The sequence below is a fragment of the Camelus bactrianus genome, chromosome 5 (assembly GCF_048773025.1).
Source record: "Camelus bactrianus isolate YW-2024 breed Bactrian camel chromosome 5, ASM4877302v1, whole genome shotgun sequence".
Classification (NCBI taxonomy): domain Eukaryota; kingdom Metazoa; phylum Chordata; class Mammalia; order Artiodactyla; family Camelidae; genus Camelus; species Camelus bactrianus.
The window spans coordinates 50,282,889-50,299,290 of NC_133543.1; the positions used below are offsets into that span (position 1 = coordinate 50,282,889).

The 16,402-nt window shown below is 42.9% G+C and overlaps 1 protein-coding gene across 2 annotated transcripts in view; it reads right to left on the reverse strand.

Moving 5' to 3' along the window:
* The window catches only part of STK39 (serine/threonine kinase 39), a 252,102-nt gene that overhangs the window by 48,320 nt on the left and 187,380 nt on the right, over positions 1-16,402 (reverse strand). For both annotated transcript variants that reach the window (XM_074363833.1, XM_074363834.1), the window contains exon 15: positions 2,883-2,935. In XM_074363833.1, coding sequence (XP_074219934.1) covers positions 2,883-2,935 — 53 coding nt within the window. The remainder of the gene's footprint in view (positions 1-2,882; positions 2,936-16,402) is intronic.

A 16,402-nucleotide genomic window follows, 5' to 3' on the forward strand; every position in this document is an offset into this window, starting at 1 on the left:
GAGAAATTGTGGTATTCTATCATTTTCCTCATTCAGTGAATGGACTAAATGAAGGAAATAGAAAAGAAAAACATAGGAATCTTACTAAACAATGAAATTCCATATAAGGTGGGTTTATCTTGGGTCTTGTCCTTACTGCTGGAGGTACAAGAAACACTGCATAAAATTCTCTCAGAGATAAAATGATCCCATAGCATGGAACCTAGGGGAGCACAATAAAAGGCTCTACTCTGAATGTGATTTAGCTTCATGAAGTCAGCTGGAATGTTCATCGCACAATCTCCACCTTTCTGGATGCCACTGGAAGCGTCAAGAAAAGAAGCCTATTGAATTAAAGTGCCTGTCTAGTGTAACCACTGCCTACCATGTGCCCAGTCTACATCTGCTGACTGATCATCTGTTAAAGCAACTGGATGTGTTACCACCATCTCTAAAGTACCAGTAAGTTCTTACACTTGAGTAAGGAGCTACTATCAAAAGAAGGTAGTTGAAAACGGAATAATCAAACAAAGCCACAATGAGGGCTAGCACTAAAACAGTACCAAAGCAAGTAACATCCCCAAATGACTAAAGTGCACAGTACCTCTGACTGTTTTCAGGACTCTTGGTAAATGGGTTGTGCTGGTTGGTCAAAATGGAAATATTCCATGTTTGGGTGTGTGTGCCACTAAGCAGTTATTTTGCTTGCATGTTAAGTAATCTATCAGAAATAGTTAAGAGCAAAAACTTGAAGGTAATTAACTGGTCATTTATTTTTCTTTAAGCTGCTTAACATTCCTAATGCATAAAAAGGATAATCATAAAGAATCACATATGCTCTGCCTTCCAGAGCATACAGCAACGTCATAAACCAAAAAAGCTTACCCTCAAACGAGGACAGAGTACTTGATATGTTCATGTTATACAGTCAATGCCATATACATGTATTTAGGTGTGTACACAGCAGAGAGACAGTGCACCACGTGGTGTGCATGCACAGATGGAGTGCAGACAACACCTGAAATGCAGGCAGCATCAGTAATCACAGAGGTACGGTGACATAGCCATGGTGTTTCTAAAATTAACAAGCTGTGCCCACTGCCCGGGGAGGCCAGCTATCAACAGGAAGCCAATACTATTGTTTCCACCTGGGTAACGAATGCAGCAACTCTGAATCTAACCATGGCAAACAAGGCTGCCAAAGCCAGCACAAAGGGCCAGGTAACGCTGATAGGACTGTCTTCTCCCCAGAAATCTTCAATGCAGAAATTCATTTCTTTGTTACCTCTTAAAATTAAAATTGACTTTTATTGCCACTGTCAATTTTAAAAAAATCAGAAAAAAAACCCCTTAAAATAAGAATCTGTTCTCTTATTTACTGTACTTGAAACATCTATTATCTAGTGACTAGATTTTATCACAGTATTGTCTGGTCAGTATCTTTATATTAGGACAAAATAGACAGCTTTTTGATAATAGAATGGGCAATTGTTCAATTTCATAGGCTGAGTCTAAACTGTCAAAGACAGATGTACCCAGAAAGGAAGATCAGTTAGCAAATTCACAAGGGCCTTACTTTCATTTCTTTTGTAAAAGTTACTTCATATGTTAGTTTAATTCAAAGATCCTGGAAGTCATTAAATCTCTGTGCTTACAGGAGCCTAGACATCAGGGCCAGCGAGTCTGTGACCATGTACGGTCCAGGAACGTATTTTGTTTGATGGGCACTTTCTTCAAAACTGAACCTGAATATATTTAGACAGAACTCTCTGGTTACCTGAAGGCTCCACCATTCACTCTGACCCCTGGAAGCACCTGAGTCTGTGTCTCCTTCCAGGTGATAATAGCAGGGAGGTCAAAGCAGTTAACTGACTGGCTAGATATCAAGCTAGAAAGTTTCGGATTTTCACAACTTCAGCAAATACAATTTATTTAATCTAATCAAAATTCACCTAGAGTTCTAATACGTACAGTAATTACAGAGTGTTATTAGCTTATATATATATATATGTTAATACTTCAAATGTATGAGACTAATATATTTTAGAAAGATATCCAACATAGACATTGAGGCCATCTTCATGTACATAAAAATCTGAAACCAGAGGCCAAGGAGAACACATTCAGTCTTAGCATTAGCACCTGATTCTCACTTCTCTAGACTGTTCGGGCCATAAACCAAACAGTATGAAAATAGCAGTTTTTGTTCAAGAACAAAATCTCCAAAGCCTGTATCCAATAATTAACCAAAAAAGACTTGAGATTCTCCTGCCTACCAGGCACCTGGCAGGTGCTCACGATGCCAAGAAATAAGACAAGGCTCTGACTTCCAGGCATCCAGGTGCTTAAAGAGCAACCAGTCTAGCCTCTAAACTATTTTAATAACTGTTCAAAATACTGAAATTACATGCAGCTGCAAGACTGGCACCGTTCCTACCAAGCTCTCTAGTGGTGCCTGCAGCAAGCAGAAGCCCAGGTATCCCTCAGTGTGGGCTTCGTGTAATCGGAACTGACAACAAGAGAGACGAAGTGCGCTACCTTTTTGTCTACTATCATTGTTTGTTGCTCAGTCCTAATTAGGACTGCTGTGCACAAGCCATCACACTCATCACAATGTCCTTGAGGCCCTGCATCATCACACCAGTACTTCTTTTCATGGTCCAGCTAATATAGTCAATTTCTAAGTGTGCATATACTGTGCTGTGTGCGTCACTGGAATTCATGCAGCCAGTAAGTGGGTTCAGTTTGGATTCCCCACAATTATTGCAAATCCTTCCTTCCTTCCTTCCCCTCTTTGATTTTATAGAATGCATTTTTGAATAGCAAATTATAACCACACGCCTGTAATCAATTTCTGAAATGCTCTTTGCAGCATTAAAATAATAATTTCAACTAAAACTTACCTCTTCCTGGAGTAAATTCAAATCGTATGTCATTAAGTTCCTTTCTGGAGTTTCTGAAAGACATAACATATAGCACATTAAAATCTAATGAAGCAGAGTTTAACCCAACTAAACGTATCCCAATTTTTATAAGATGCTACTAACACGTAGATAGCATTTAACAGTTTTGGGTTACCTCCGAATACCTCCTCAACTGGAAGAGATAGTTATGACAATAATAAAGGGAGATATTCATTTAATTGATTGAATTTACCTTACACAAACATGCTCATATCATAAAATTCCAAAAATAAATGCTTCTTTTATAAAATCTACACTAAATCATTAACCTTAAATTTAATCCCCTCATTAAAAATTTCAGAAGCTTTTAGTCTAGTTTAAATAATATTCAATACATTTGTCATATTTTTTCCTGGGAAAATAGTATTTTATCAAATTATTTTTAAAAGTGAAAGAAATAAGGAAGATAGTCTTCACAGTAAACTTCACGACAGCATTATACATTAAATCGTGCAACAAAATGCCCAGAATAAGGTGTGTATTTTGTAGTTAAAAGTTTTATCATAACTAGAGAGGGACCTGTGTATGTTGTGAAATTACCCACTGGATACATAAAACTTAAAAAAAATTTTAAATGCTTACATAAAACTACAATATATACATACATCTGCATTTAATCAAAAAATTAAATGACACTGGGGAAATATGGAACAAGAAAATATCTAAGATACGAGTTTTCCATTCACACTGATTTCAAGAAATGATAATAAGGGGCACTGAGTTATAATCAGAGTGGTTTTAAATTCTCAGAAAAACACTTAACTATTATAACTCTCAACAGATGCTGGAATTAAAGTAAATAAACACCTTAAGAAACTGCAGCAGGACACATGAAGTAGTAATTTCTGTAAGCACTCAGTTACTTGCTCAGCTCCCATGGATGTGCAAGACAGAGACGGAGATGGGCTGAATACCCATCCCTGAACAACCTCCTTCTGGTGCCAGGAGTCTGGTCAAATCCTGTTCAGCACCCCAGTTTGGTCCTCTAAAACTCTGGCTACTGCCTGCTGGTGTCTAGGCACAGTGCTCAAATCAGACGCCAGTCTCCGGGCCGTTTTTGGTCCATAGCCTGTTCGCGGTTCTTTATGTCCTACAATAACCTACTTCATCAAGTGTGATGAGGCCCAGAACAATGACAAAGGCATGGTACTGACTGAGAGAAAGCCCTTTTCCCAGTGCCTAGAGAAGCCGGCGCAAGTCTCACAGCCTTCCACAAGCAGAGAGGTAAAGGGTCAAGAACTCAAGAGATGGCCACGCCCAGGCCACTGACAAGAGAGCCTTGAACTTCTGCATCTCCTCCCAGGTGCCTGCACCACGATGTCATTACTACTCCTCTTGGAGACAAGAGTGGGACTAGCGGACATTAGCGATTCCTACAGCTGTGCTTCTTTTAGGACCTTCTGAGAATCAGAAAACTAAATATTGGAGACACTCACACTAAGAAAGCAGACCCATGACTGATGCATGAAACTGCAGGCAGCTGTACATGGTTCAGAGACCATCCTGGACACCAGACTAAGCAAGCCTGCCTTGGAGGTGGAGGGGGCCGTGAACAACCAGCGCCTGCACTGGAAGGGCTGCTTCCATGTTGCCTACATTTTCATAATAAACTTAAAAACTTACCAACGTCACCACACATTACATAGTGCTTCACATCCATCATCAGTTCTCACACTTTTTGGTCTTAGGACCTCTTTGCAATCTTAAAAAGTACAAAGGACCCTTAAGGAGCTTTTGTTTATGTTAGTTATATCTATCGATATTTACTGCACTAGAAATTAAAACTGCTTAAAATATTTATTAACTGGCTTGAAAAGGACAATAATTAGCCCAGTCACCTGTTAACGTAAAAGAATTTTTTTATGAATAATTATTTTGCATTCCAAAAGAAAAAAATCAGTGAAACGAATGCATTGTTCTCTATTTTTGTAAACCTCTGGCTTAAGGCAGCTGGATTCTTACATTTGCTTCTGTATTCAATCCGCTGCAACATCATATATGTAGCCAGCCACTGGAAAATTCAACTGTACATATGTGAAAGAATGAGCGTGAAAAAGGCCAATAATCTCTTTAAATTATTATAAAAAAAAATAGTTTCTACCTCATTAGCTCCCTGAATGGGTCTCAAGGACTCCCAGGGGTCACAGGACCACACTTTGAGAAACACTGGTATCAAGTTTCATTTGGTTCCAACAATCAACCGTTGAGATACATACAAAGGAAGTATTACTTGTTTCACATTTTCTGACCAGTACATTTAATGGCTTTTCCAAGTTTACTAAGTTAGTGAGTGGTATAGTGAGGACCAACAATTCCATATTGCAAATACCTAATGCAAATAGAAATGTTCAATTTTCTTTGAGAGAAAATAAATATTCCGCAGCACTCTGCATGTTACCATAAAAAGATCAGTGGGCATTTATTTATTTAACAGCCTTGGTTTTGTGTGCCATGTATCAGCAAAGGTTGCATGTGAACTACAACAATTCAGTAAGACAAAATCATCACTAGGAAAGCCAGTATTTTTTACTGTATTTAATCATGCAATGACAGGAAGAGAAAAAAAATGAAAGGGAACTAGGTTTCATGCTAATTTAGGTCATTGCTCCTTTTCTCTCTTTCTTTTGATCAGTCTTGTTGAAATTAGTTTGTTCTACTAAGGTCATGAGAAGAGAGATATACGAACTGTACCCGAATATCACCATGCTCATCCTGATTCTTTAAATATTAATCCCAGGAAAGTAACATCCAAGGTCCATAATCTCTGTCTTCGTCGATTGTGGCTCAGGTCATGGTGGCTGCCTAGTCAAGTCATTCTTTTATGACTCTGAACCTAAAATACCTGCCTTTGTAAAGATCACAGTGATTGATTGTGAATAGTAGACTTGTCCCATCAGGATGAAATACAGTCGGAAAAATGCCTAATTGGATCTAACTACTGAAGGTCATCCTTTTATAAAGAATTAATCTTTTCATACGCATACTTAACACCTTTAATTGAAAGTACATTTACTTTAATTGATGTGGCACAGGATACTCTTGATTTCAGGGAAGCTGAAAATAGGTCTGATTTAAGGCCAGAAACTAAGTCTGTGCAACTTTACAGAGGAGACATTAATAACTTGAGAGCAACGGTTTCAAGAACCAGGCAATCTTTTGATAACTTTTTTTAATGGTGGTACTGGGGACTGAATCCAGGACCTTGTGCATGCTATGAATGCACTCTACCACTGAGCTATACCCGCCCCCTCAATAACTCTTACTAAAAACCTTTTTTTTTTAATTGAAGTAGTCAGTTACAATGTGTCAGTTTCTGGTGTACAGCATAATGTCCCAGTCATGCATATATACACATATATTCGTTTTCATAAAAGGTTATTACGACATACTGAATATAGTTCCTGTGCTATTTGTTTTTTTTAATCTATTTTTATACATAGTGGTTAACATCTGCAAACCTTTTTAATCCTAAATAGAAAAAACCAAGAACAACTCTTATTTCTCATTGCAGTAGATATTGTATCACAAATGCAAATGCTTATAGGGCTTGGGAAGGACATTTACATTTTAAAATAGGCGATATTATCACATGGTTTAAAAATCAAAAGGTACAATAGGGTATTCAGTGCAATCCAGTTCTCTCAAACCCTATTACTCATCTGCCTGGTTCCCCTCATGGAGACGATCAGTGCTATATGCTTTCTGTGCATCCTTCCTGACATGCTTTATGTGTATACTAGCAAATACACACAGTCCCCTCTAGCCTATTTAATACAAATGCAAGATGGCAGCAGCATACTATATCCACTACTCTGCTCCTTGCCTTTTATTTAACTTAATAATACAACTTGAAATCTCTCCATATTGTTTCACAGAGAGCTTTTGAATTCTTTTTTTTGTTCATTTATAGCTATATAGTATTCTGTTATATGCTCTATCCTGTTTTTTAAAACCAGTTCCCATTCTATGAACGGATTGTTTCTACTCTTTCACTATTATAAACAGTGCTGCAATGAATAACTTTGTTCTCATGTCACTTTGCAAATATATGAGAATAAAAATAAATTTTCTAGAAGCAAATTGCTTGGTCAAAGGATATATCCATTTACAATTTGACAGATACTATCAAATTCCCCTTCATTTAAGTTGGACCAATTTACACTCTCATAAGCAATTTGAAAGCACCACTGCGGGAACTTCAAATGAGTGAGGCAGGAAGTGTACTAAAAAAAAACAAAACGAGAGATGTGACGACTATGCCAACTGGAAAACTTATTCCCCATTTGAAGGGGGCAACCACTACTCAGTACCAGCTGGTTATGGCCAGGCAAGAACTGGGGCTTAATTTTGTTAAATACTATTATTTTTTGCTATGTCCGTTCAAAATGAGAACTTCCAAGATACAGATCGGTATGTGTCGGGTTTTTCTTTCTGCTCCTTCAATTCATCTGCAAGGGACACAGAGGCAGTGAACAGTCAACTGAGGCAGCTGCCTACGAGGGTGGTGATGACAGACACGTGAGTGAACATGTACCCTTCCTGGGGGCAGAGGTGCACAAGGCCCTAGCAGTTCAAGTATGTATTTTACAGGATGTAGCATTTTCTGCACCTCTTAATTTAGCACGTCAGGACAGTCTGACAGAGCTATTGCTCCTGGAGGGCTCCCAGAGTAAAATGCCAGCTCAGGACTATCTGCATTTCTCAGCCACACAGTAATGTTTCCAAGCCCACGCCAACAAATACACAGGGGCACACGCATCCTAACAATCAGATGTGATCCAAAGGCTTAGAAGACCGAAGACCACTCGTTGGCAAAGGGTCTCATAAGCTCTCAGTGTCACTGGGACTGTGTCCCCTCCATCACACAGGGTACTCTGGAGCGAGGCTGAAAGTCAACCATCTTTCTGAGCCCTGAGGTTGAAGGATGGAGCTGGCGTAGCACCACACAGGATCCCTCTAAGGGCAGTGGATACAAAGTTTCCCAGGATCCAGGTGGCCCCTCCCCGCTAAGTAGCAGGGGATTTTCCTAGCCAACAACAGCCCTCTTCTTCCTTACATTCCAGGTCAGGGTAGAGCTGCTGGTGTCCAAGGAAGTCCAGTGGGCCCTCCACACACTCCTGGACTCCTGGAATGTCCCCCGCACCGGGAGCCGGATGGGGACCTTTCAAACATGTTGGGCCAGGACTCAGTTAGGACACCAGTTTAGGTCAGTGTGCTCCTTTCCTACCCTTAGCACCAAACTGAAGTCCCTTCCCACAGGTATAGGAAGAAAATGAGACTGAGCGAGATGGGCATTTCTCTCCACACCAGGAGGCAGCTCGGCGCTAATGAGGTGATACTGTCAACTGTGGAGAGAGGGCTGTGCTCAATTCCACCCACTAGTTGTCTGGCCTCTGTACTCTGTTTCCTCCACTGTGCGATGGGGAAAATCATAGTTAACAGCATTTAATACCTGCTGGTACATGCTTGGTGATTCACATGTTACCTTACTCGAGGCTCAAAACCACCCCTCAAGTAGGGATGACTATGATCCCCAATTATTTTACAGCTGAGGAGATGGAGGCTCAGAAAAGCGTAAAGGCTGTACCCCACAGCACGTGCCTGAAGGGCAGATCTGAACCAAATCTAGAACTTACTTCTGTTACCCATTGTCTCTGCCAGTGTACAACCCTCACCCGAGGCTCTAAGAGCCCTGCCCTGCATCTACAGATGCTCCTAACTGCTCTCTCTAGGTTCAAGTCCACCATCTCCAGGAGTCGGATCAGCTTGTTCCCTGGAAACCTAATCATCTCACTCCTTTGCTGAAAGACTCCATTTCCATCCCCTGATTCTTAAAGTAAAATTCCAAGTCCTTAGCGTGACCCTCCCAGACCTGCCTCTGCCGGTCTCCCCACCATCCCCTCTTCCACTCTTTCCTCGCTCCCCTGTCGCCGTCCCCACCGCTGCCCCCAGTCCAGATGCGGCTTCGCCAAGGACAGCCCGAGTGGACACGGGGGAGGGTCCAGGCCTGCCCGGAATGGGCTCAAGAGACAGTGGCAGGAAAGGAACTGAAGTCAGGGGACAATTCTTTCAAAGAGTTTAGCTGTGCAGTGGTGGAGAGAAATAGCTATGATGGAGGTGGGATAAAGAGAAGGCTTTTCCTTAAGATGAGAGAGAAAAAAAAATTTGTGTGCTGGTGGGACAGAGTGAGTAAAGGAGGGAAGCCAACGCTGAGCAAGGGAACAAGGAACTGCTCCAGGGGCTGCAGCACCTTGCGGGGAGCCAGCTCCCCACCTGCCGCTCTCACTCTCCCCAGCCCGACTGACTCCAACCATGCCCTGGGGCCTGGTCGTGTCTGTTTGGGGGAAACAGGAAAGGGGGTTAAGGGCAGCCAGACAGGATTAAGTAAGCCTCTTTCTGAACTGCACTCCTAGCCCCCAGTTCTGTGCAAGGTGCTTCTTGTTTTGCACTAATGTAATCATTTGGTTGTTGCTTTAATGTCTGTCTCATCCACTAGACAGTGAGTTCCCAAAGAGCGAGGACCGCCCCCCACCATCTTGCCTTGGGCACTGCTCTTGCCCTCTGCACCCAGCATGGTCCTCACACCCAGCATGGCCCTCTGTACCCAGCACGGTCCTTGGGAGCACAGACAGGGTTTGTTGAGTGGATAGAGGCAGGAATGTATGAAGAGTCTACAAGTCTGGCTTCTGTAAAGTGCCTCTCCCTTGGTCTCTGTGACACCCTGTCCTCTGGCCTTCCATGGTTCCCTAGCTGCCCTTTCCCTGTGTGCTCCAAACACACCTCTATCTCCATCTACCTATGCCTTCAATACTCATGTTCTATACTCTGCCATCTTCTCCTCTCCTTCTCTCCCTGGATGATTAATTCCAAACCCACAACACAAATCCAGGTATCGTCCCAGAGCTTAATATGAAGCCCATTCTCCGAGTGCCAATACAGCATCTCTTCCTGCGACGTCTAGACACTGGAAAACTCAGCACATTCAAAATGGAATGCATCCCTTTTCCTCCCCAATTCACAACTCTTTCTCCGCTCTCTGTCACAGTAAACGGTGCTGCCAGCCACCTACCACGACCTGTGGGCTAATGATCTTCTTAAAATTTCTCAAATCATCCAGTTCTCTCAAAGTCCACTATACTGATCAAGGGCAGGTCACCAATATCTGCGATACGTATGACAATAAATGATTTTAGTGAACAAAGAAAATTTCAGCCACACTCACGTGCACCATGCATCCATAGAGAGAAAACTGCGGCTAAAACTAAAGATGCACAGCCGAAGGGGAGAGGGCCCAGAGGGGAGGGAGCCATTACTTGGGGTGTAACCCCCGACAGATGAGCGTGCGGCCCAGGAAGAAAACTCCGTGAGACGTGAAAAATGCCAATGTCACGAGAAGTTGAAGGACACCGACAACATAAGGCCAGACACCAAAGACGCAGGAAGAGCAAGCAGCAGCTCCCCGGGCCAGGCTGATGGGTGTGCTGCCGTGGCACCGGCTCCACCTGCAGGCTTTCCCAGAGCAGAGACCTGCTCAGGAACTGGCGGCTCCCGGGAGACGGCTCTGGGAGCCCCCTCTGCAGCTCACTCCCCCACCAGCAAGCACATCCAGTCGGCAGCTTCCCTGTCTCACCTGCAGTTTCTTCAGCTTCCCTCCCAGATTCAACGAGCTGTGTGGAAACACCGTGGGACTGACTCCCTCACACCATCAGGTGCAGTGATGCCCTATGCCCTGAGGCCCACGCAAGCGGGCAAAGGCCCGGCTCCCGCCCCGAGCGAGCTTACCATCTTCCCAGAGAACGGAGAGAGCAGTGGCTGACCATGTAACACTGCCGGGAAGAGCCCGGAGCACACGTGTGCTCTGACTCAGCAGCAGAGCAGGGAGGGTGCGGCTCAGTGGTACAGCGCATGCTTAGCAGCATGAGGTCCTGGGTTCAATCCTCAGTACCTCCACTTGAACAAATGAGTAAATAAACAAACCTAACCACACCACCCCCATCCAAAAAAAAAAAGAGTAGCAAGAAGGAACTATTAGACTAATTTAGAGAGAGGAGTGCTCCCCGACCCTCTCAGCTCTCACTCTGCTCATCCTTCATACTCCTGTCAAATTAATCCTCCCCTCAGGTAAAGGCCCAACCACAGAACCATATAACTTTATAACTGAAGGGGGCCCTCGAGGTCAGCTAATCCATTTCCCTCATTCCTCAGGTGAGGAAACAGAAGCCAAAGAGACTGAGTGGCTTGTGTAGGTAAGCCTACACAGCTGGTTAACTCACTCAACACTCCCTAAGTCCTTGCTGACCACCTACTAGGTGCCAGCCCAGTCTTGGGGGCCATTACCAGCAGGCAGAACACCCCACCAGGGACTCAGATTCCGAGACGATGGCTCTTTATCCCCCATAAGTGGTTCTCAAACTGCAGGCAGGGTGATGGAGGTACAGTCTCTAAAGGAAGAGGTTCTTCTCCCAGTGCACCGTGGCCCCTAGTTAAGGAGGACCACACCCAACGAGACGTCACTGATGGGAATGTGCTTCATGTCCGGTCCACGTGGTGGCAGAGAGAAAGGTGGGAGCTACCGCTGCACCATCAGCACCGCGTCCCAGAGCCCTGCCTGGAGCAAGCTCTCCCATGTGCACATACCTCCATACACCACGTGCCAGTGCTCCAGGAGTGAGAGAGCCGTACCTCCCCCTCCTCCCAACCCCTGGCCTTGCATGTGACTTGCCTCAAAAGAGCCTTTTGGATCAGGGTCCTAAAAAGCCAAAGTGAAAATTCCTTTCAGCATTCTACCTCCAGACACCCAGAAATGTGCCTACAGCCTAGGTGTAAGTTGGCAGCATCCAGAATTCTAGTCTACATCGTGATGCAGCATCACAGAGCCCGTGACCAACGTCAAACTGATCAGGATATCACACGGTTCCCTTTAACAACAACAACAAAACCACGAGCAGTGACTAACGTACACATGTATATGCACACATGTAAGGGTACGCGCGCACACGCACGCACCCCGTTTCTTTAATAAACTATCTTGACAAGTAAAAAAATTCGACCTTTCACGCTGGTGGTCTGCAGGCCTTTCTGCAACTAGAACCACAGGCTAAGGACTCTGGAGCATCCCACTGGCTATCGAGCAGCCTGAAGGACCCTTTCAGATTTGCAGCCTGCAGGGAGCAGACAGCCTGGCTGCATGTGACTTCACACAGCTGACACCTAAATTAGAGGTGCATACGCTGAGCCTTGCATACAGCGATCTCTGATGCTCTCCACCATGCCAACACCTATGAATAAGTCACATGCAAAAATTATCATAAATAACCACCTTTGCCCATCTTAGAAAAAAAAAAAGTTTTCATCTGGAAATAATCCAACCTGAGTTAAATTAGGTTATTTTCTTCAACAGAAACCTCTTGAAAATCTCCATGCCTGCCAAGTAGAAGCCACAGTTGTCTCCTCTCCCCCACTCCATCCACTCTCCAGGATAAACAACATTTTGATTCTGTTTTACACATAAAATTTTAATAATGTTCTACCTACACGGTACAAAATCAGTTGTGTTACATCTGAGCTGTGATAAATCAGGAGCAAACAGATTATTGTGGAAGGGCTCTGCTTCCTGTCAAGACTATGGAACTATATATCACAGGTGGCAGTCCTTTTTAGTATTCAGGATGTCCAGGGAAGGTATTTATTGAACTGATTTTTACCTACAGGGCAAAAGGGAAACGGAGTGACCACACAAAACTAGTCTCGTGTGTAGGGCTGATGAGGGCAGAAACAGTCCAGTCAAGAGTTCACATTTTTTTAGGAGCAGAAAAAAATATTAAGCACACTTATTACTCAGGGTATATGCCTCTTAATTACAATCCACTGATATAAGTATAGAGGCAGCCTTCGTTAACATTTGCCCCTGAAAGTTTGCAGTGTGTTAGGGTTTATTGCAGAAAACCCAGACTCACAGATGTTTCTGTGATAGAAACCTGTCTTCAGTGCGTCAGGATTTCAAGTCAACATGCAAAGTCCATTATACTGACAACATAATCACCCCGCCCAAGACATGATTCAATAAATATCCAACTGGGTTCTAGACATCATGTTATGGTGGTGGGTGTCTCGATGCAGTTTGATACATTATATGGGGAGGTAGGCAGGGCTGCACGTGTTTGCAGGATTCCAGGAGTAAATTTTCGAAATAATGGAAGGTTACTTCTTCAAGGCACAAACTGCTACAAACTCTATTATGGGCAAGCGCCATCTTCCTTGCCAACTGTTTATTTGGTTTGTTTAATTGTTGCAAAACGGGTGGGAAGTACTTTCAAAATGAAATCAAATACATAATCAAACATTTGCTTATTAAACATAACAGAAAGTAGTTAAAGGGAACACAGAAAGAGACATTACACATGCTTGAGATATCAATTATTCCAAGTAAGCACCAAATTTAGCTGTTTGCTTGTGGGTAAGGCAAAAAAAAAAAAAAAAAAGGAAATATTGCATGATACAGTTCTTAACTTATCAAAAAAGAAACATGTAAGGCACATTTTTCCCCCTTGGCATTAATATCACAGAGAAATTTTTTATGGAAGCTCCTTTATAAGGGACACTGAGTAATGTCTTCAAATCTATGTTGTAAAACACGAGGTTTTTTTCATATAAATGTCTTCAACTATGTGGTACAAAAGATGGGATTTTTTTTTCTCCTGTGTGCTGAAGGCACAATATTAAATCTTACCTAAATGATGGCATTTCTGCTGGGAGCTGAAATAATATAGCCAAGGTACATTGTTTCCTGGTGATTTACCTCAAGAGAGGGAGCCCAAAGAACCTGGAGAAATGAATGGCCTACACAGACGGCTTCCGGGGCCCCAGCAGTGTCTCTGCCAAGTGCTGCAACGGGCTATTTCATGACTGAGCTCTGACAACTACTGGGGGGAGCCTGATGGTCTGTGTGCGATATCTTTCAGTTTAGCTAAAACGTACGTGGGAAGCAGAGGTAACCTTCTGCTGTGAACCTGCAGGAGACTGACATAAGTCTTCCCCAAGAGAACTGGTGAATTAGCTGCTAAGGGAGGTGGGCAGCAGGGTGTCTGAGCTACAACAGGAAGTTGCGTGTCTGGCCAAAAACCTGGACACGTGCTCAGCTGAACACCAAACTTCGCCGCTTCGGAACTGAGGAAGGATAACTTTTTGCTTAAAAGTTTTAGAGAATTTGTGTTACTCATCAAGAGAGTTAGTCTTATTAGAATGTTAGTTTAGCTGCAATAATAAAAAGTGAGCGGACAATAACATAAGTCTTTAAATGTCAGGTGATCACACAAGTAGCAAGAAATATGCTTTATTTTAACTTTCCCATTCTGATAATTTTCCTACTGATTTATATGTATAACCAAAACCAGGGAAACCTACATTAAAGATTAGCAAAAAAACTACAAAAACAAAAGCCCAAACTTATGGATACAGAGAACACATTGGCGGTGACCAGAGGTGGGGGTGGGCAACATGGGTGAAGGCAGTCAAAAGGTGCAAACGTCCAATTACGCAGTAAGCCATGGGGATGCCCTGTACAGCAAGGTGACTGCAGTTAGTAATACTGCACTACTGTGTATGTGAAAGCTGCTAAGAGAGTAAATCTTAAAAGTTCTCGTCACAAGAAAAAGAATACGGTAACTCTGTAGGGAGACAGATGTTATTGCGGTAAACATTTTACAAAACGTGGAAATATCCAATCTCTATGTTGCTCACCTAAAACTAATATATGTCAATTATACCTCAAAAAAATAAAACGCCCATCCCACAAGGGAGAAAACCATGAAGGCTTTGTGAATAGTAAGTGTTAACACCAGCGTCCTCCAGGTTAGAAACGGAAGCACTTCCCGCATTGGCTTTTCCACAGGTGAGAGCTTGAGGACAATCAAGTTTAAAGATAAATGGGGGTGAGCAAGTATTTTCCCCTTTGATCCATTTCAGAGAAACGGCCTATAATTAAGTGTATTTACAGGCTAGTGTGGATGACCCTTTGGCAAAGACAGCATAAATCCTCAAGTTGGACATTTCTGAAATTACTTCAGCAAATGGCTATTTATAAAATACGCAGCCTGCACAGAAAATAGCCTTGTTACGAGGCCCTGGATAGGCTGTTGGTGGGCATCTGAAGAAAATAAATGCATACTAGAGCACATGAGGCCAAACTTGTGAGGAGGCTGGATTTGGACAGGAGCTTTATTCAGCATAAAGTGAAAACAAAAATAAAGAATCCAAAACCTCTCTCAAGGCAAGGGGGGAACAAAAAAAGCATCCATTAGCTTTTGAGGCTTGGCATTATGTGGTTCTCTAATTTCTGGCACCAACACGGCCGAAAAGGCACGGAGGGAAGGGGGTGAGAAGCTTCCTTCGGATTAACATATTCCAGAAAGGCGAAGAGCCGAAAAGGAGGTCATTATCTGCATGACGCGATTCAAAGTAAGGGGAAATGCCTGGAAGAGTTTACAGGTATTTTTACAAAACTGATTTTCTTCTTAAATCTGGAGATCACAAGCATGGGAATGGAAATCTGAAGTTTGGTCCTATCTGCTTCCCACAAACGCCCTTTAAAAGCCCCCTGATGATCTGAATGCACAACTCTTCTTATTACTGTAAAGTCATCCTTAAGACGCAGGCACCGTGAGATGCCTTCTTCCTTCTCACCCGGTCCTGGCAAACTTTTAAAAGTCAACACTTACACTAAACTCCAGCAAATACTAAATTTTGTTCTCAGCTTCCGGAGTACTAATTTAGGGCACTAGTTATTACCACGTTTCGGGAAGAAACTATCCATTCAATAGTTCCAGATAAAGTAAATAAAATGGTATATTTATGACTTGGCCTAGAAATCAAACCATTCTAACTGGAAAATTCAAAGTCTGTGCACGCAGTTTGCCAAAATGAGAAGGACCTGAGGCTGAACCATGAAGCTGACTCTGCAATGGGGCAGCACCGCCTACCCCATGGAGGGCATAACTGAGGACAGGACTCAAAAGCAGATGAGTGTGACATATAATCTTATTCCAGATGCTCGAAGCAGTCGTTGGCCTACGTTCAATCATGCTGTATGAGTGTCAAGTAATGGAACTGACTTTCATGTGGGAGTCATGGAATCCCTATTTTGGAGCCATAACTCAAAGTTCAGAGATTTTGAAAAACATGCTTGAGAACGTTTATGTTTCAACCCCGATGTGTGTAACTGCACCACACAAATGAGGCGTTTACTGAGCCTGCAGGTTTCCTGCATTTTTCTTACCTAAGAATCAGTAATAAAAAAAATACTCTCAACAATTTCCTTCACGATGGGTTCCTCAGTGACTGGCCTTTAAACCTGGTCTGTTGATCTCTGACGAGTTTTTGAGACTAACTTTCTAGATCTCTTGACTCTGGTAAAAATTTAATAAAGGAGGTCAGGCTGCAGAAAGGAGAGTTCTCACTCTACA